The sequence below is a fragment of the Fundulus heteroclitus genome, unplaced genomic scaffold (genome assembly GCF_011125445.2).
Source record: "Fundulus heteroclitus isolate FHET01 unplaced genomic scaffold, MU-UCD_Fhet_4.1 scaffold_143, whole genome shotgun sequence".
NCBI classification, from domain to species: domain Eukaryota; kingdom Metazoa; phylum Chordata; class Actinopteri; order Cyprinodontiformes; family Fundulidae; genus Fundulus; species Fundulus heteroclitus.
The window spans coordinates 135,155-155,409 of NW_023396555.1; the positions used below are offsets into that span (position 1 = coordinate 135,155).

Below are 20,255 nucleotides of genomic sequence, written 5' to 3' on the forward strand. Positions count from 1 at the left end.
AATGTTTTTTACAAAGAAAAGAATTAGTACAGAGATAAAACTAAAAATGTATAATCAAGAATTAGAAAGAGTAAAGCACTTTAAGTTTTTGGGGTTATGGTTTGATGAGGGGATAACATGGAGTGTACATATACAGAAAATACAGGACAAATGTAGGAAGGTGTTAAATGTTATGAGATGTTTGGTGGGAAGTGATTGGGGGTCTGATAGAAAAGCATTGAAGGCCATTTACTGCGGATTAATTAGGTCAGTACTGGATTATGGTTGTGTGGTGTATGGATCTGCATCGAGTTCATCTTTAAAAAAGTTAGACAACATCCAGTTTCAGGCTTTGAGATTATGTACAGGGGCATTTAAAACAACTCCAACAGCAGCACTCCAGGTGGAAATGGGAGAAATGCCATTAGAGCTGAGAAGAACTCAGTGATCTCTGAATTATTGGGCTAATTTAAAAAGTCATAGTGATAATCATCCAGCACAAAGCACTTTAAAGTCTTGTTGGGAAATGGAGAAAAGGGAGAGAAATAGCTTTGGATGGACAGTTAAACAAAAAGCAACTGAGTAAGAATTAGTTGATTTAGTTTTCAGTCCAACAGTACCACTGCCAGCAGTTCCACCTTGGATAGTACCTGAAACAAAAGTAGATTTTAAATTATTAAAAAAGAAAAACAATGATAGGGAGTTTATTTTGAATTCAGATACAATACAGAAATATATTAACAGTTATTATAATTTCATTCAGATATACACAGATGCATCAAAAAGTTTAGTTAATAAGATAGGAGTATCAGTTATTGTTCCAGAGTTTAAAATTACAATAGGAAAGAGGATCAGTGATAACATATCAGTATACACAGGAGAAATGGTAGCAATTCTTTTGGCAGTACAATGGGTAGAGGAAATAGGACCTCTCAGAGTAATAATTTGTTCAGATTCATCTTCATCATTAATCAGTTTACAGAGAAGTCATTCAGATAGTAGACCAGATATTTTAATAGAAATCCAGCAAACATTGTTCAGAATTCAAATGATGGGAATTACAGTTATATTTTAGTGGGTACCAGCACATATGGGAATAAAAGGAAATGAAATGGCAGATAAGGTTGCAAAGGAGGCTACAATTAGAGAAAACATAGATATCTCAATTAAAGTTAGTAAGATGGAAGTAAAGAGCATTATTAAACAGAAGATGAAGGAAAGGTGGCAAAAGCAATGGGAGGAAGAGAGGAAAGGACGGTGGCTGTACATGATTCAGAGGAGAGTGGGAGAAATGAGTTGTGCAGGGAGGAGCAGAAGGGAAGAAACAATCCTATCAAGACTTAGATTTGGGCACACAGGATTAAATGGAACATTATTCAAAATAGGGAAGCATAACACTGAAAGATGTGAGTATTGTGGGGAACAAGAAACAGTTAAGCATATTATGATATACTGTAAGAAATATGAAGAAGAAAGAAGGGAAATGGTTAAAAATTTAAAAAGGAAAAGAATAAAATTTGATTTAATAGAAATGCTTAGAAGTAATTCAAGAGATGAGTGTTATGGGATTATGTTTCATTATCTTAGATTAAGTAATTTAATTGATAGGATTTAATTTTTTTATATATATTTTTTTTGGGGGTGTTTGTTTTGTTTTGGTAGTTTGGTTTAATTTATTTTAGGTAGTATAAATAAGTCATTCTGATCCACACTCCAAACCAGTTGGTGGCGGTAATGCACCGTTTCGTTGCATGCCAACCGCCAGAAAAAACCATAAAGAAGAAGAAGAAGTGTGTCAGAGGCCTTGCTAGTAGCAGCATGTTTGTGAGGATGATGAAGGTGGAGAAGAAGATCTGCTGTCTCATCCTGATGGCTCCAGACCAACTGAAGGGAGAAAATATATTGTCATATTTCTGCTGTCATTAGTCCTCATTGCGTCCAAATGATGTTTCTGATAGAGAACAAACTGATTCCTGCATTCAAAGATGTTCAGTGTTGGGATCATGGTTTTCTTTGACATAATCTGGATTTTGTTCCAGTTATAATAGCTTGACTGACAACCTCTGTTTTCTCCATTGATCAGGACTGTAGCAACTTCAAAGCTGCAAATTTACTCTGATCCAGAACCAGCAAAGCAAACGTGACATAACTGGTGTATCTAAAGCTGCTGCCGCCATGAAATGCCATTAATGTTGTTGAACTCTTGGAGAAAGGTGCGTTCATTAATCTGGGCAGAAGTCATTACCTGTGGTTAGAGATGGAAAACCCTCAGATGCTTTCCAGAAATGCTGAATTCTCTGTTTGTATCATATTTTCTCATGTATTTATCAGTTTTTTCTTCTTGAAGCAGGCTTGCAGATCCAGAATCTGTCATCAGTGAGCTGCTGAAAAGATGTCAGGACAAAAACATTCATCTGCATTTCATAGACGACGCTGCGTGGGAACTTTTCTCACAGATGCATGTGAGCATCTTCCTGGATGTTTGACTCAATATTTCTGTTCATATTAATAACTCACTGTATTGTGTTTAGAAAACCAGAGAAGCTCTTCCGAAAGGTTTCTCCATGGCTGTAGCGGCATTTCATGTTTACAGACATAAACTGCTGGCTCAGCTTATTTTTTATTTCCTGGCACTAAAACTATTTAGCCAAATTGTATCAGATGTTTCATCCTAGGTACATACCTGCCCATGAAGAAATGATTCACTCCATTCTTTGTGCCACAGTTTCCAACAATGTGCTCCGAGCTTTTCTGTTCATCCCAGATCATGTAGAGAACACGAAGGCTGCCTGGATCTGGCCTAACAGTTTGGATCCATTTAAGGTTCTGCTAATGTGGCTCCATAGAAAGCTGAAGCTGCTCAGCAGTGCCACCTGCTGGTCCCCTATCCTGATGGAGACAGAATGAAGGCTGGAAACCACAGGAAACATCCATAAAACAAATGTTTCAGAACAAATGAACAGAGAAATGTTCCTCTAAGATTCTCACGTTTCCGTCAGATGAATGTTCTCTAAAGCTGCTCTGACTGAACCACACTGACAGTCCAGCTTTTCATTTCCACTCAGAGATTTTTAGTGGGAATCAAGTGAGACACGACCTGCTGATCTTTGGTTCTAATGGATGTTTTAAAGCTAGAAACTGAACCAAAGGATCCAGATAACTTGTTAAACTTCTGCTTTTAAACTTAGTTCTGACTAAATCTAGTAATCCCTGTTTGATGCATGAATCATTTTATAATTCCTCATTTTAACTCCAACTTTAAAATTCAACACATCTAAAATTATTTTCTCTCTCTCTGCCTGTCTGCTTGGATGTCAGATGTCGTCTTTCTCAGGTATTAAAGTTATTTATATAACAGGGAGACAATCTGAGGATCCAGGTTCTATAGAGCAGCTTCTGGTTCTGGTCCGTCTGAAATGTCCAGGAAACGAGAAAAAAATTAAATGATTCATGTTTGAATTTATGATGAAAAGAGAAAATCTCTTTTCCTTCTTCAACGCCCACAGTGGACTTCATGAGGAGCTGCAGGTGAAGGTTTTACCCCCACAGTCCCTAAACAGGATTAAAATCTATGTTCCGACCTCAGCAGAGCAGAGCTGCATGATGAGCCACAGATCCAACAGAACCAGAACCGTTCTGCAGGAAGAACAGAGAAAATCATCCAAACAAGATCTGAAAGTCTCTGAGCTGCTGCAGAAAGTGTTTCCATGCTCACCACAGGAGAAGCTGGAGCAGATCAAACATTATCTTTACTCAGTTTTAGATTTTACCTTCAGAAAGAAGGAAATAAAAAGATTTGATCTAAAATCCTGAAGAAAAGCTTCATCCTCTGATTGAAGAAACCATCATTTTACAGCCTGAAAACTTTAGAGTTGAGCTTTATTTCAGATTTCTGGGTTACAGGCTGAACATGAAACAGAGAGAATAAAGATAAACTTTGCATTTTCATCAGATTCAGATCAAAACTACATGGAGCCACCAAATGCAGCTTAGTTTTCATTTCATCTTCATTGGTCCACAGAGACAAACAATATCAGACACTAAATGACAGACATGATCAGATAAACAGGATCAACATCTCTAAGGTCAGAGTTCATCATCAGGATCCAGTCAGTCTCTTTAAACTCAAACTGCTGCAGCTTCAACCTCAGGATCATCAGGACAGCTCAGCTTCTCTCCTCTACTAAGATCTTCACCTCGACACCCTGTAGAGAGAAGAAGGAGCAACAGAGGAGATCAGAAAGTGTTCCCAGCCTCGGGAAGCTGAACATCTCATCTGTTCCTGAAACATCAGCTGACTAAGAAACACGGAGGCTGTCCCTGAACACATCTGGATGAAACTAATGAGAGAAGGACACATGTTCAGATGTGCTGAGTGGACTTCAGCAGAGCATCTGCTCTGTAGAACGACCACATGGTAAATAAATGTAATGATGGGCTGTGAAATCAGTGATTTCCAGGCTGCAGTCAGACTGATCTCAGAGCTGTGACTAAGATGAAACTGATCAGATGTTTCCTGTTGAAATGAGAGAGCAAAGAGTCTGAGATCAGATCTGATGCTCCACAGCTTGATGAATGAGGACCACTGTCTCTAGACATGGTGGAAGGCTGTCAGCTGGAATCCAGCTGCATTTACTGGAGACATGAAAACAACAACAGTCATCTTCACATGGACACAAACACAGGAACACAACAAGCTTCTGGCTCCTCTGATTGGCTCATTGTTGTCTTTGTGTCCAATCAGGAAGCCTGTCAGCATTGTACTCCCACTGAGAAGCTGCAGCTTTACTGGAAACACAGGATCTTTGCTTTGGTACAAACTGGGTTCAGAACAGTTCTTCTGACAGCAGCTGGACTCACTCCAACCATCTACTTACAGAGTTTCCAGTTCATAGTCTGGACTGTTTACAAGATCCTGCAGCTGCTGAACATCTGAATCCTTCAGGTTGTTGTCTATCAGGTACAGATCTGTCAGATGGGACGGGTTGGACTTCAGAGCCGATACCAGATAATCACAGCTGATCTCTGACAAACTGCAGTTCTCCAATCTGAATAAAGAATAAAAGATGTGAGCTGAAGCCACCAGGATGCAGGTTCTAACAGTCCAACAGAACCAGTTAAAGAATTAATATTAATTATTATTATTGTTGTTATTAATATTAATGACAAGCTGCTGCTTCAATAAAGACCTGCTGACTTCAGCTCTTCAAACAATCAACAATATCAGAACTTTCAATAGTTAAAACTTGTTTAGCAGTTTTTACAGTCCTCGCTCTCATTTATAAAACTGTGTGGAATACATACTAAAAGTGAACAACAAGAAAAAGAAAATGAAGTATGGCAAAAAATATTCAGATTAATAAAACCATGCTCAGGCACACCAGCAGCCAATTTCCTTTGTAGATCCCAGCTGTAGTGATACATTTGGTACCAGGTTCTGGCTCAGGTTCTGCCCTCTACACGCCCAGATTCAACCAGAAACGGTTGATGCAAAGCACCTCATGAATGTTAATGTGTATTAAATGTGTCAGCTGATAATTTTTTCATCATGATGACGTGGCAGCCACGGACAAAAAGCAAAGGAACGTTGGGAAAATTTCCCAGAGAGGCGTTTATTAAATGTGAAAATCAGAGGAAAAAGCTCAGATGTTGTCCACATTAAAACAAGTTGTTAATAAGCTGTTAAAATAAGTTGCTAAAAAGTTTCTAAAGTTGCTAAAAAGTAAACCACGCTGTGCTGAAATTCCACTGTGGCTGTGGGTTCAGATCCACATTCAGAGGAGAGAGGTTTTCTCACCATTATTACCCCCCCTCCCAAGAAAGGTGAGCACTGCCTGGGCGTGAGCAGAAAGCCTCCTTCTCTGCTCTCTGGGGTTGGAGAGCTGCCTTTCAGCTCCTCAGAGGGAGGTGGAGCCACTTTCCCCTGTAGGGAACAGCACACTGCATGCTGGGAGTCAGAAGCAGAATATTGGCCAGTCCTCATTATTGGCCAGGAAATATTTTATCCTTGAAAGCACGTTTCCTCAATTCTCCATCTGTACGGTCTTCCAGCAGTGCCAATGCATCCAGCGAGCAGCATTATGCACGAGTGTGTTTCACTGTTTCCAGCAATTAAAGTGATTGCTGCTCACCTCGTCACAATAACCTATGGAACACGTCACCCTGGTGATCATTGGAGAGAGGAATGTGAAGGTAGAAAACCCAGAGAAGATGTTAGCAGACTTTGATTTAACATTTAATATGGCTTATGGGCATTTTGATTTATTTGAAATGTCCCAGATGTATTTAAGAGTCACCAGCAGCAGAATGAATAATACTGAGGTTTTAATGTTTCTGATCAAGATGATCTATGATTAAAGTCTGATATGGAGTGAAACTGAATGTCTGAGAGGAATCCTCATGGAAGTTGGCTGTAATTCACCACGTCACCATCCGAGTCTCCAAAATGAGCGTATGCCTGGGTCAGAGCTGGCATGAGGACCACACATTTTCCCCTCAAGTTCATTTTTATAGATCCTAACTTCTGGTGGAAAGTGGCATATGCACATTTCAGGTCCATTTAGTGTAAGCAAGCTTTCTAAATGACAGCCCTGCTGACTTCAGCTCTTCACCTCTGTAAGTTCCACCAGCAGCTACATCAACACAAACTCAGGTTCAGCAGCAATTGTGGAGGAAATATGAACAAATGGAGATTAATGCAGATTAATGAACTATTTTAATTATTCCACAGCCATAAAAACATGATGCCATGGAGAATATTTAATGGAGACTGACTTTAGGAGCTGAAGCTCCCAGAACCAGAACCTGGTACTGTGATATGTTGTGTCTGACTGTCTTAGTCAGTTAGTCCAGAGCTTCTAAAAGTGCTGAAGCATTAATCAGGGATTATATATTTGTTCCTGTCAGACAGATTCCAGGAGCTGAAATTCACTGGCTTGAATCCCCTCTGACCCGCTTCACATGAGGGGCATTTATACACACAGGGGGTCCGAATGCTGTCCGGTTCTGACCTGAGATCAGGGCTCAGACTCGGTTACACACAGAAAGACAAAATAGAGAGACAACAGAGAGACAAAGAAAGAAACTTTAACTGGACCAAAGCAGTGAGGAAGAAAGCAGACTTTCCATGAAGATCCTCAGTGTGGATCAGTAGAATATCAGCCAGATATCTGCAGTTTAGTGTCAACACAAAACTTTCACATCACAAATATCAGAACTAAAACATGGAGTCTGACCTCAGTTTCTGTAGTTTGCAGAGGGGAGTCTGGAGAAAACCACAGAGCTCCTTCACTCCATCATCTTTCAGGTTGTTGTCTCTAAGGTCCAGTTCTGTCAGATGGGACGGGTTGGACTTCAGAGCTGAACCCAGAGAACAGTAGCTGATGTCTGACAACCTGCAGTTCCACAAGCTGAATAAAGAATAAAATATGTGAGCTGAAGCCAACAGGATGCAGGGTCAAACTGAAATATAAACAAATAAATGATAAAATGTAGAAAATTAATTTCCTTGAATGTAAAAGTCCCAGAAACATGATGAACTGATGTCTGATATTTGATCCAATAGAACTGATTTAAAGAGTTAAACCCAGCAGAACCAGAACATGTTATCATGACCTGTGAAAGTTCTGGGGTTGGGGTGGGGGGCAGTAGAGGTTGGATATTACCAGCCAACAATAAACTCTACTTGAACATAAATCCATCCATGATCACTTGCTGCTGCTGGATATTTAACTCTGATCGCTCTGGCATCTGTTTACAATGCTGCTGTCTTCTAGTCTGGGTCAGGGTTCTGCTAGAACAATGGTTCTCAGACCCATAATGTTCTAAACATGGATCATTTAACAGAGTTTCAGCTCAGGTTGTTTTGGATCTTCAACTTAAACCAGCAGCCTAAACCAGCAGCCTGCATGGAGGCTTTTCTCTAAGGAAACATGGCGTCTGTTTACAGTTCTGCTCCTTCAGTCCCTGATCATTGAACATTGGTCCCATGTTCTGCTGCTGGGCTCAGATGTGCTCCATCATACTGGGTCAGTTGTTCTCAGTGGATCTCTGTGTGCCTGGTGGGTCATTCTGAGAATTAAAACCTATGATGAGGAAACTTTCTCCACCTGCGACCCTCAGCTGTGGATCAGCCTTCCTGAAGACCTGAGGGCAGCTCAGAGTTTTGGATTAAATAATAATCATCTGGATATTTCATCACATCTTTGTAAACCAATGAAATGTGTCCTCTGCATTTAACCGTCCCTCAGGGAGCAGTGGGCTGCCACTGGGTGGCACCAGGGATCATTCTGGGTCTAAGGGTCTTGCTCAGGGACCCAGGGCAGGAGCCTGTGGGATTTGAACCAGCAAACTTGCAGCCTGAGGTCCTTTGGTGTGAGCGTGCCCCTGCTAAAGACTTTCTATGACAACACCTCTCACCCCCTGCACCAGACTGTAGAGGAGCTGAGCAGCTCCTTTAGTGACAGACTTATATTATCATCCTGTCTGTAAAAAGGAGCACTACCATAGGTCATTCATCCCTGCTGCAGACTTTACAATGCTGCACTGTAACTGTAAATATAACTGTAATAACTAATGTGCAATAACTAAGATGCAATTACTATTTAATACACTGTGCCATAACACTGTTAAATAATCCTGTTTAATAAGCGACTTCAGCTGTATAGATATCTCACTACCTCACAGTGTTCTTACCTGGTACCACTTAATGTAAAACATCATTCCATTTGTATACAGGTCACCTGAGTGTACCTAAGTCACCCTAAATATCTGCTTTATTTCCCCTGTACTTTAATTTATTTGAATTTTTTTATACACTGTACATATGTGGACACACTGTATATACCTTATACCTTATGCACCTCTCCTCCTTTTGGCACCTCCTTTATTTTTATTAAGCTGATGTGTGACAAGTAAATTTCTCCAATGTGAGATCAATGAAGCCCTATATTATCTTATTCTCTTTAAGCCAGAATCATCAAACTGACCAGAGATAAAGGCTTTGAATATTTCACTCTGATGAATCTATGACTTTCTCGTATGTGGATCAAAAATGTAACATTTTCACAATACATTTGATGAGATTGGCCTGCATAATAATATAAATTATGTTCATCCAGTTTTCTTTGTTTTACTTCTTGTTGCTCAAACTTGTTGGGTTGTTACTGAATGGTACCGCTGAGTCCAGAGACCGTCTGCTGCAGTAGAGGTTTTACTTTTCAGTATTGTGGTGTAGTTTTAATAGCCACACTGCTGGATCCTGGTTCTGTCTGATTGAGCTGTAAGACTGAAGAGGACGGTTCCTCTGACCCGGACCAACAGAACAGCAGCTTCAGGACAAAGCTGAGGTGGTGGAACCTGGTGGAGGCATTGGTTTATTTATTTTAGATTTTGTGTCTTTGTTCCTCTCAAGCAGTCATTTTTTTAGATAATACTATTTTAATCTTTTTATTTAAATTTATTTGTGTGTCTGTATGTGGTCCTGGCACTACTCCTCTAGGAGCAAAAATTAATCTTTGATGTAATGATGTGACTAAGAATGAAAAATAAAGTTACATTATCTTATCTTGTCATCTGAATCTTTCCCAAATTAAACTGAAACATCTCCATCATTAATTCACATCATTTGACTTATTTTACTAAATTTTGTTCTTGAGTCCAAACATTTTACCTCTGAACTGTTCAATACTCTGTAATGATTAAATAATAAAAGAAATGATTTACAAGGCAAAACATTTGGACAGCAGGTTGTCTTTAAATAAAATATGTCAAATCAAAACGATGACTTAAAATAAGTATTAAAGTAGCAGTGAAGATAAAACCAACCTCAGCTTCTTTACTTTACAGACTGAATACTCCAGGATCTCACAGAGACGCTTCATCTCAGAGTCTCCAAAGGTTGTGCCTCTATTATAGATCTGATCTATTTCCAGTTCAGTCAGGGAGGGGTTGGACTTCAGAGCTGAGACCACAACTTCACATTCAGTCGGTGAGAGAATACAGCCCACTAGTCTGTGATCAGAGAAACAAAAACATCAGTTCTAGTTAAATCAGACTAATAAACACTGATATACTAAAAGATGATGACTAAACAGTGATGCCATCATCAGATGAACATCTGCTCTTCACATCAATGTCCTGTTTGACCCACACAGAGAATCTCTTCAGGTCTTGGTTCTACTGCAGAGCTGCTGTGTCTCTGCTTTGGTTAAAAGCTTCATTTAACCACAAAGATGAAGAAAGATCATCTACAGAAAAACAACAGAACTGACTAAATAGATCTGGATGTCCATGTTAGCATTTGGCCGTCTCCTCCATGTAAATTATCACCAGATTATCTCTAGACATATCTGAGTTTAGTGATAATACGCTATGGTTGTTTTGGGTTCATCTCACTTACAAATCATCTCTAACTATACATACAAGTGACGCCTCTTACTTTTACTGGAAGTGACCAAACTGGGTAAAATTATTGGTAATGTATCAAAAAGAAAATAGGAGGTTCCGGTTTTCATTTAGTAAAAGAGAGTCATCACTTAATGTAACAGGTAACGGCATTACGTTACTTCCAGTATAACACAGTGTGTTACTACAACTCCATCAATAAAGCAGGTTTTCTTCAGAGCATGCTCTCCTGTAATGAATCACGGTAACAGACCCAGAAGTCAGCCAGACCAGCAGACGTTCTTTAAAAAAAAAGGAATTTATTAAACAAAAAGCAGAGCAACACCAAAAAGGACTGAAGAATCAAAAAGACTACAGAAAAACATCCAGAACTTCATGGGAACAGAAGCTGACAGGTAACATGATGTGACAGAATAGCTCAGGTACTCTGGAGGGAAAAACAGGGTCAAAAATCCAAAAACAAAACCAACATGAGATCAGTATTTGACTCACCCATAAACATGACAAGACGACCTGGCACTGAACAAAGGAGTGAAGCAGGAATAAATAGGATGTGAGCAGGTGAACAGAGTAGAAACCAATTACAGAAAACAGGTGGAACTAATCAAATGGAGGGAAGTGACTGACAGATGAACCAAACTGATTGGCTGGTGACTAAACAAGGAAATTACAGGCAAACAGATAGGTGGTGAGGTGAGCTTAGAGAATGCTAGCAGGTGAACTGATTAAAGGCTGGTGACAGAAGTGATCTGAGCAGGCCAGAAGAACTGATAACATAAAACAAAGTACAAAATCAAACCACCACAAATCCCAAACTATTTCAAATGATTTCTACCTCCATGACCAAGCTGCAAGTGTGAAAATGTTGGAGGATAAGGTAGGACATGTGCTAGTCCTTTGGCAAGGAATGGCTGCTTTACTCAGCCGGCCTCCAACACGCAAAAGCCCGTCTTGCAACACAGGGACCAGTTTGTGAATTGGGCTGCTTCTGGGTATTTCCGAGTTGCGGTATGTTAATGTGGTGAACTCATCAGGGAATCTTTCTTTTTGGCAAAAGGAAATTATGGCTGTCTCAGCTTGTGTGAGCTCTTCTAGAGACACACTTTGATTTCCCAGCAGGTTTTTGACAACTCCAGTGTTGATGTTTCAGTCATATTTGAATTGGTCAGTTTCAGTTCCTTTCTTCTCTTACTCAGTTTCAGCAGAACTCCCTTTAGCTTGATGAACCAAACAACTGTAGACTTTAATTTTTGCCAGTCTGAGAAGAATGCTATTAACTGAGAAGTTGCATTTGAGTTAATGACTGTAGCATTGATTAAGGTAGTTTGCTTTAGCTCTGGGTCATCAGTAGTCATACAGAAATCCATCAGAGGCTTGGGCTACTTGTCTTCAGGTTCCCACAAAAATGTAGGACTTTCCATCCATTTTTGGTTTAAAAGGCTGTTGTTATGCTATATCACCGCCATGAAAAACAGTTGGGGTCAGATTGAATTCTGACACAGCCACAGGGGAGGGATAGTCAGCTGGGATGGCCCTTCTCCCCAGCAGGGGTTCCCTCTTGCTATAAAGTTTTCCCCCACAGACAAATGCTCTCTTCTCATTACACTCCTCTGGGGCTCCCAAGGAGAGGGGAGTCTCCTTCCTCAGCAGCCATGTGACTGAAGACCCAAAAGCCACATGCTCCCCAGACCAGCCGTTCTGTGGAACTCACCTCCTTGGACCTTCCTTACTGCTGAGAGAAAGGAGGAGGCCTGAACAATGATGCCCTGCACGGGCCTGACCGATACACAAAAGCCAACATCTGAAGGAAGGTGCCTGGACCTAAACTCGTCTGCATGCTTCAATGGTGGACCTCCCTGGCATCTGGAGAAAACTCTCGTCGTCCGGGGAACATGTCCGGGCAAATCAGAGCAAAGTCTGCTGTCTTAACCTCATCGTCGGTAGCAGGAGGAAGGATCCTGCCTGCCAAAAACAGCTCTGTTGTATTTCTCCTCAGCCTTTACAGGGAAGCGAACCCCAGATGGAGCTGAAAAGCCGGCAGCAGAACCCACTTCAAATGTGAGGAGAATCTGCTTGAATCGGACTGTAGCCAGTTCAAAGAACGTGGCAGAGACCAAGCTATCCCGATCACACAGTACTGCAGAGCTAAACGCCTTGTCCGCCAAGAACAACCAACAACTTTCCTGCAGTTACTGCCTTCCTTGTATGACCAAAATCACCTCCCAAGGTTCCATTAGTTTTGATGCATTTGTGCCAACTAGGAGGTCTACAACAGCATGTATGCGAGGAAAATTAATGTCCTTTAGGTATGACCATTTTGAAAGCTCCTCCTCACTGATGATATTGTCGGTGGAAACTGGCATTTCTTTTTGTGTAAACACAATGGGAAGCTGATAGAAATGACTTCCATTTATTTCTGAAATCTCCAGCCCTTTAATGATAGAGGTTGTCATTGTTTTACTATGACCCATTCTCCACAGATGAATCTGAGCCTTCCACCTTGAATGTTGAGTTAATTAAGAAGTCTTTCAGAGCAGAATGTATCGGTGCTCTCTGGATCCAAAAAGGCGTATGTTTTAATGATCTTAGTTCCCTTTGAACTTTTCACTTTCACAGGCAGGATGGGAAGAATCCCTTTATGGTGGCCAGCCCAAGTATGATCACAAGTAGAAGAGGTTTTACAGCCCTTTGCTGCCTGATCCAACTCTTTCTGATGTTTTTTTTCCTTCTGTCCAATGTGCAAAATGCTGGGATGCTTTTGGTTACAGTGTTTGCAAGCGATGCGCTTATCACAGTTCTTGCTTAAATGTCCTGTATCCAAGCAACCAAAACATAAACCTTTGTCTTTTTGAAAGTCTAGTTTTTCCTGTGTGACTTCTTTCCTAACTGTCGACATTGTTCCAATACATGACCATCCTGTGTACAATACAGACAGGATAAATTAGATTTGTCAACAACAGTTACCTCCTTTTTGAGAGAAGTCATGTTGCAGTCATCTTTAACAAAAACATGAGTGACAAAGCTGTTTTTTTTAAAACTGTGACTTTATTTGAGGTTTTCTAGGTCTTATGATTCCCCTAGCAACTTGTAAATCCTGTATATCTCCAAAAACCGGATCTGAGATTATTCTAATCTGGTGTTCAATAAAAGCAACAATATCTCTGAAACTTGCTCTTTGACTAGTTCTCTCAAAAATCTCATTTGGTTTTGTTCTCCATTTTTCTCGTAGTTTAAAAGGAAACATTTAAATCAAGATTTTCATGTTAGCTGGCATGCTTAACTCATTCAAATACTGCAGTTCCTCCATTGCATTGCAGCATTCACGAAGGAACAGTCCAAATGCCTTTAATGCTTTAGCATCTTCACCTTTAATGTTAGGCCAACCAGTGACCTTTTCCATGTGGGCTGCAATAATATTAAATTCATTACCAAAATGTTCTTTGAGGAGTTGCTTGGCCACCGCATATCCTCTTTCTGCAGTCATGTGAAGGCAGCTACATACGAGTTCTCTTGGTTGCCCCTTGGTGTACTGTTCCAGGTAGTACAAGCAGTCTCCTTTACAACTGCTCTTTGCTTCCACACAATGTTCAAAGGCTTTCATAAAGGAGTTGAAGTGTAAAAGATCTCCATTGTAGATGGGAATTTCTCGGTGAGGCAGTAACTGGCTTGTTTGCATTTGAACCAGTAGAGCTGTTATGTCATTCTGTTGTTTCAGCACATTGTAAAGGTCTCCAGCAGGTTGAATTTGATTGGATGGAAGCAGACTGTTCTGAGTGGTAACATTGAGATCGGATCAAATAACAGAAGCTTTAGAAAATTGAACTGCAGGGGGAGCCATTTGTGACACCAAAGTATTGCAAACAGCGTCATCCACCTGAGGTGGAATATGTTTTTTATAGGCTGTACTTAGATCTAACTCAACCTCTTTATCCAACAGCAGTCCAGCATCTTCTTGAAGGTTCTTTGTAGGTTTGGTAACCACCTGTGAAGCTTGTGAAAGGAGTAAAGTAGGTTTGATCTTGGGCCTTGCACCTTTTCTAACATATGAATCCATTCCATCAGAATGCTTAGATGTGATGCTGCCTTTAGTGCTGCCCTCTAGCACCATTAGCTTGGCATTAGTAGCAGCTATTTTAGTAGCCATCTCAAGGTGTTCCTTTCTTTTCTTTAACAGGTGTTCCTGCTCCTCCAGCGCATGCTTCTCCTTTAAAGCAGCTGCACATGCCAGGAGTGCAACCAGATTTCCTTTCGCTCCTCTGCAGTTCTGGTTCTGATGTCAGGTGTCCAATCGCCCCTCAGCGCTCACTTTGACCGGCGGCTCCAATAGCCTGCTTCGGTGCTGTGTTTACTTGCAGCTTCTTGGCACCACAATGCAGAAGGATCGGTGGAGCTTCCAAACGAGGCAGTTTTCTACCTAAATGTAGCAGCTAAAATCCTATATTTTAGGCTACTGGTTGCTGTGCCTAAAAGGCGTTGGTTTTATGTGCGCTCGATTAAGATTCGCAAGGCCGATCTTCAGTTTGACTTATAATAAAGTAATTTATTATCAGAACAATGTCTATTGTCTTACTGTTTCCATTTAGATCCACCTACATTCAACTTTAATCCAAACCAAGCACAATAGAAAACTGTTGCCTCTTCCCATTAACAACACCTGAACACAATCCTGGTTAACCTTAAATAACCCCATCCCCCATCAGACACTCAGAACTCAAAATGAAATACGCCCCCTGGTGACATTAAACACAGGAAACGAAAAATGGCTCCTACACGGGCCGAATGAGTATTCTTTTCAAATGTCTCTCACTTATGTCAAATCCATGTCTGCAGCAAAGTATGGATTTAATGTCTTTACATGTCAGGCCAATACCAAAATAGAAATCAATAAACTGTGAATAAACTGTGTCTGCTTTACTTCCGGTTCGCTGACATAGGAAAACGTTGGCGAGATCTCGCAAATGTTTTTTTTCCCACCATGTCCCTTTAGGGGCTCCATAAGAACTGATTAGAATAATGAAGAATAAACAGGACACCAATAATGCTGAATCAGCATCACTCAATGAAGACATCTGGACTCACCGAGCCTTTCTGCAGTTCCTCACAGCTGGAATCAGTCTCAGTCGTCCTGCTGCTGATGTGTTGTACTTCTCCAGGTCCAACTCATCCAGAACCTCCTCTGACATCTGCAGCATGTAGGCCAGAGCTGAGCACTGGATCTCTGAGAGCTCCTCTGATCTGTTCTCTGATTTCAGGAACTGTTGGATCTCCTGATAAACTGAGAGGTCCTTCATCTCCATCAGACAGTGGAAGATGTTGATGTTTCTGTCAGGAGAGATTCCTCCAGTTTTCTCCTTGAGGTTGGTGATGACTCTCTGGATGGTTCCTGGACTGTTCTTTGTCTGACCCAGCAGGCCTCCTAAGAGTTTCTGGTTGGACTCCACAGAGAGGCCATGAAGGAAGCGAGCAAACAGGTCCAGGTGGCCATTTTTACTTCTGAGGGATTTATCCATGATTCTCTTCAGGAAGTCCTCCAGAGATGTTTCTCTGTATTCTTGTCCCAGGAAGTTCTCCACCACCTCTGTGTTCCTGGAGGTGAAGCAGTGGAACATGTATACTGCAGCCAGAAACTCCTGAATGCTCAGATGAACAAAGCAGTACACTGCTTTCTGGAAGATCACGCTCTCTCTCTTGAAGATCTCTGTACAAACTCCTGAGTACACCGAGGCCTCTGTGACATCCAGACCACACTGCTCCAGGTCTTCTTGGTAGAACATGATGTTTCCTTTCTCCAGATGGTCCAACGCCAGCCTCCCCAGCTTCAGGAGAACTCCCCCGTCAGCCTCCATCAGCTCCTGTGGACTCCTCCCATGTCCTCCATGGTACTTGTTCTTCTTCTTCCTGGTCTGGACCAGCAGGAAGTGAGAGTACATGTCAGTCATGGTCTTGGGCAGCTCTCCTCTCTGCTCTGTGGTCAACATGTTCTCCAGAACCGTAGCAGTGATCCAGCAGAAGACTGGGATTCCACACATGATGTGGAGGCTCCTGGAGGTCTTGATGTGGGAGATGATTCTGCTGGACAGCTCTTCATCACTGAACCTCCTCCTGAAGTACTCCTCCTTCTGGGCATCAGTGAAGCCTCGTACCTCTGTTACCCTGGCAACACATGAAGGAGGGATCTGATTGGCCGCTGCAGGTCTGGTGGTGATCCAGACCAGAGCCGCGGGAAGCAGGTTCCCCTTGATAAGGTTTGTCAGCAGAACGTCGACTGATGACTTCTGTGTGACGTCAGAAACCAGCCGACTGTCCTTGAAGTCCAGAGAAAGTCTGCTTTCATCCAGGCCGTCAAAGATGAAGAGAAGTTTCTGGGCAGCCAGCTGCTCTGCTGGGAGCTTCTGGAGGGTTGGATGGAAAACATGGAGCAGCGTGAGAAGACTGTGCTGCTCACCTCTGATCAGGTTCAGTTCCCTGAACGACAGCAGAACCACCACACGGACATCTTGGTTCTCCAAGCCCTCGGCCCAGTCCAGAGTGAACTTCTGCACTGAGAAGGTTTTTCCAACACCAGCGACGCCGTTGGTCAGAACCACTCTGATGGCTCCATGTTGGTCAGGTAAGGCTTTAAAGATGTCGTGGCACCCGATTGGAGAGTCATGGAGGTTCTGAATCCTGGAAACTCTCTCCAGCTGCCCCACCTCATGTTGGGCATTAACCTCTTCACTCTGTCCCTCTGTGATGTAGAGATCTGTGTAGATCCTGTTGAGGAGGGTTCTCCTTCCTGGTTCATCACTTCCTTCAGTCACACGTTCACATCTCCTCCTCAGACTGATCTTATGTTCCTCTAGAACCTCCTGCAGACCAACATCTGCTGGAAAAGAGAAGAAGAGACAACTGAAGAAAAAACCTGATTTAGTGATGAGGTTGGAACAGAAACATCTGGAACATCAGGAGGTGTCATCATTGCCATCAAAGCTGGAGTACCGGTCGGTCATCATGGACTTTGTGGACTGGTGTGAGAAGAACCATCTGTGCTTAAACACCAGTAAGACCAAGGAAATGGTGATCGACCTCAGGAGAAGACCCCCACCCCACTCCCCCGTGAACATCCAGGGGCAGGACATAGAAACTGTGGAGAGTTTCAAATACCTGGGTGTTCATGTCAACAATAAACTGGACTGGACTCATAACACCGACGCTCTGTATAAGAAGGGCCAGTGCCGCCTCCACCTCCTGAGGAGGCTGAGGTCCTTTGGAGTGAGCCGGCCTCTGCTAAAAACTTTTTATGACTCTGTGGTAGCCTCAGCCCTCCTCTACGCTGTCGTCTGCTGGGCTCCTGGCAGCACAGAGCGGGACAGACAGAGGCTGAATAAGCTGGTGAGGAAGGCCACTTCTGTCCTGGGATGCACTCTGGACTCTGTGGAGGAAGTAGCTGAGAGGAGGGTGTAGTCCAAGCTCACATTCATCATGGACAATACCTTCCACCCCCTGCACCAGACTGTAGAGGAGCTGAGCAGCTCCTTTAGTGCCAGACTTAGACATCCTGTCAGTAAAAAGGAGCGTTACCGCAGGTCATTCATTCCTGCTGCTACCAGACTGTACTATGCTGCAAAATAACTGTAACCACAACTGCAATAACTAATGTGCAATGACTAATGAGCAATTATCTATTTAATACACTGGGCTACAACCCGTGCAATAATCCTGAAGTAGTGACTTCTGCTGCTATCACCACCTGAACATATGTCAGTAGACATGTACGTATGTATGTACAAATGTATGCACGTATGTATATGCACATATATACGTGTAGGTACGTATGTAGGTAAGCGTATAGGTATATGTATATAAGTATGTATATATGTATATGTATATATATATATATATATATATATATATATATATATTTCTTTTGTATTCTTTTGATCCTTTGTATATGTGAAGATTCACTGTATATAACTGAATGCACCTTTCCTACTCTGCACCTTCTTGTATGAGCCGATGTGGCAAGTGAATTTCTCTATTGTGAGATCAATAAAGCCCATCTTATCTTATTAGAAGGTCTCTTAGGTCACACGATGTGATGCTAACCAATGGGATCCATCCCTAGAACCAGAGCCTTGTGAGATAGTCAGACAGCAGAGTTCTGCCTCTGCTTTGTGGCCAGTATCTGTTCACTGTCAGGATCTGATTCACAAAGCAGATCAGATGAAGAAATGCTGACAGAAACATGCAGCAGCTTTCAGCAACATAAACTCTTTAGCATCAGGTCACCATTGTCCTCATTTCACTGTTTCTATCTGACCTTCTCCCACAAACACACCAGCTACAGAAGAGGCAGAGAGACAGAAAATGTTTCCTGGCAGCATTTCCAGCCTTAATGAAGGAAATCTGGAGGAAATGCTCTAATCTGCCAGAGAAACAGCTCCTTGGATCAGGTTCACATTTCAGATGCTTTTCTCACTCTTAGACTTAGAGACTTAGACTTAGACAAACTTTATTGTCATTTTGTATGCACAGAGTGCGTACAGAACGAAATTTCGTTTGAAATTTTCAGTGAATTGCAGTGGATTTCAGAATAAAGTAACTTTGCAGGATAGTTTCAGGATAAAGTGCAGCAGTGATTTCACAGTACAGCAATTGAAATGTAAATAATGCAGGACACATGTGATACAGAGTCCAGTTTTAGCTTCAGCAGTTCAACAGTCTGATGGCAGCAGGGAAAAAGCTTTTACACAACCTGGTGGACCTACAGCGAATGCTGCGGAACCTCTTCCCAGAAGGTAGCAGGGAGAACAGTCCATGGTGTGGGTGTGAGGGGTCTTTTAAGATGTTTCGGGCTCGGGACACACATCGCTGTGATGAAAGGTCCTTAATGGAGGGAAGAGAAGCCCCAATGATCCCTTCTGCTGTCCTCACCACTCTCCTCACGTTCTTCCAGTCGGCGGCACTGCAGCCTCCATACCACACAGAGAGACAGCTGGTCAGAATGCTCTCTATGGTGCTTCTGTAGAAGGTCTTGAGGATGGGCGGGGGCAGGCGGGCTCTCCTCATCCTCCGCAGGAAGTACAGTCTTTTCTGTGCCTTCTTCACCAGTGACGTGGTGTTCACAGACCAGGTGAGGTTGTCCGTGATGTGCACCCCCAGGAACTTGGGGCTGCTGACCATCTCCACAGCTGAGCTGTTGATGAGCAGTGGAGCGTGGTGCGGCCCGATCTTCCTGAAGTCGACGATGAGCTCCTTCGTATTCTCTACGTTCAGGATCAGGCTGTTGTCACTGCACCAGCCCACCAGCTGCTCCACCTCCTCTCTGTAGTCCTGGTCGTTGTCGTCTCTGATCAGGCCCACCACTGTTGTGTCGTCAGCAAACTTCACGATGTGATTGGTGGTGAACCTGGGGACGCAGTCGTGTGTCATCAGAGTGAACAGCATGGGGCTCAGGACGCAGCCCTGAGGGAAGCCCATGCTCAGGGTGATGACATCAGAGGTGCTCTGACCGACCCGGACTGACTGAGGTCTGTAAGTGAGGAAGTCTAGCAGCCAGTTGCGAAGGGGTGTGCTGAAGTCCAGATGTCCAGTTTTCCCACCAGGTGCTGTGGGATGATGGTGTTAAACGCTGAACTGAAGTCCAGGAACAGCATCCGCACGTGCGTGTTCTTCTCCTCCAGGTGTGCCAGGCTCAGGTGGTCCAACGAGGTGTTAAAAATGTCTGTGAGGACACCAGCCAGCTGACCTGCACACTCCTGTAGCACCCGCCCAGGTATGTTGTCGGGACCTGGGGCCTTCTGCGGGATGACTCTCCTCAAAGTCTTCCACATGTCGGCTGTGTCAAGGCAGAGTACCTCCTCTTCCTGATGGGCAACAGCCTTCACTGCTGG

General features: G+C 42.7%; 1 protein-coding gene and 1 long non-coding RNA gene across 2 annotated transcripts; both read right to left on the bottom strand.

Moving 5' to 3' along the window:
• Nucleotides 1–1,676: 1,676 nt before the first annotated feature.
• Nucleotides 1,677–2,871, bottom strand: LOC118558670. Its single transcript, XR_004928422.1, has 3 exons — nucleotides 2,663–2,871; nucleotides 2,225–2,360; nucleotides 1,677–1,863 (listed from the first exon to the last, which is right to left on the bottom strand). It is a non-coding gene; the product is annotated as an uncharacterized LOC118558670 (long non-coding RNA).
• Nucleotides 2,872–4,074: 1,203 nt separating this feature from the next.
• Nucleotides 4,075–20,195, bottom strand: LOC105916629 (NLR family CARD domain-containing protein 3). Its single transcript, XM_036129173.1, has 7 exons — nucleotides 20,153–20,195; nucleotides 19,529–19,628; nucleotides 15,463–17,316; nucleotides 9,805–9,990; nucleotides 7,215–7,388; nucleotides 4,857–5,027; nucleotides 4,075–4,184 (listed from the first exon to the last, which is right to left on the bottom strand). The coding sequence occupies exons 1-7, from the start codon at nucleotides 20,193–20,195 to the stop codon at nucleotides 4,172–4,174; spliced, it is 2,541 nt and encodes an 846-aa protein (XP_035985066.1). The 3' UTR covers nucleotides 4,075–4,171.
• Nucleotides 20,196–20,255: the final 60 nt, after the last annotated feature.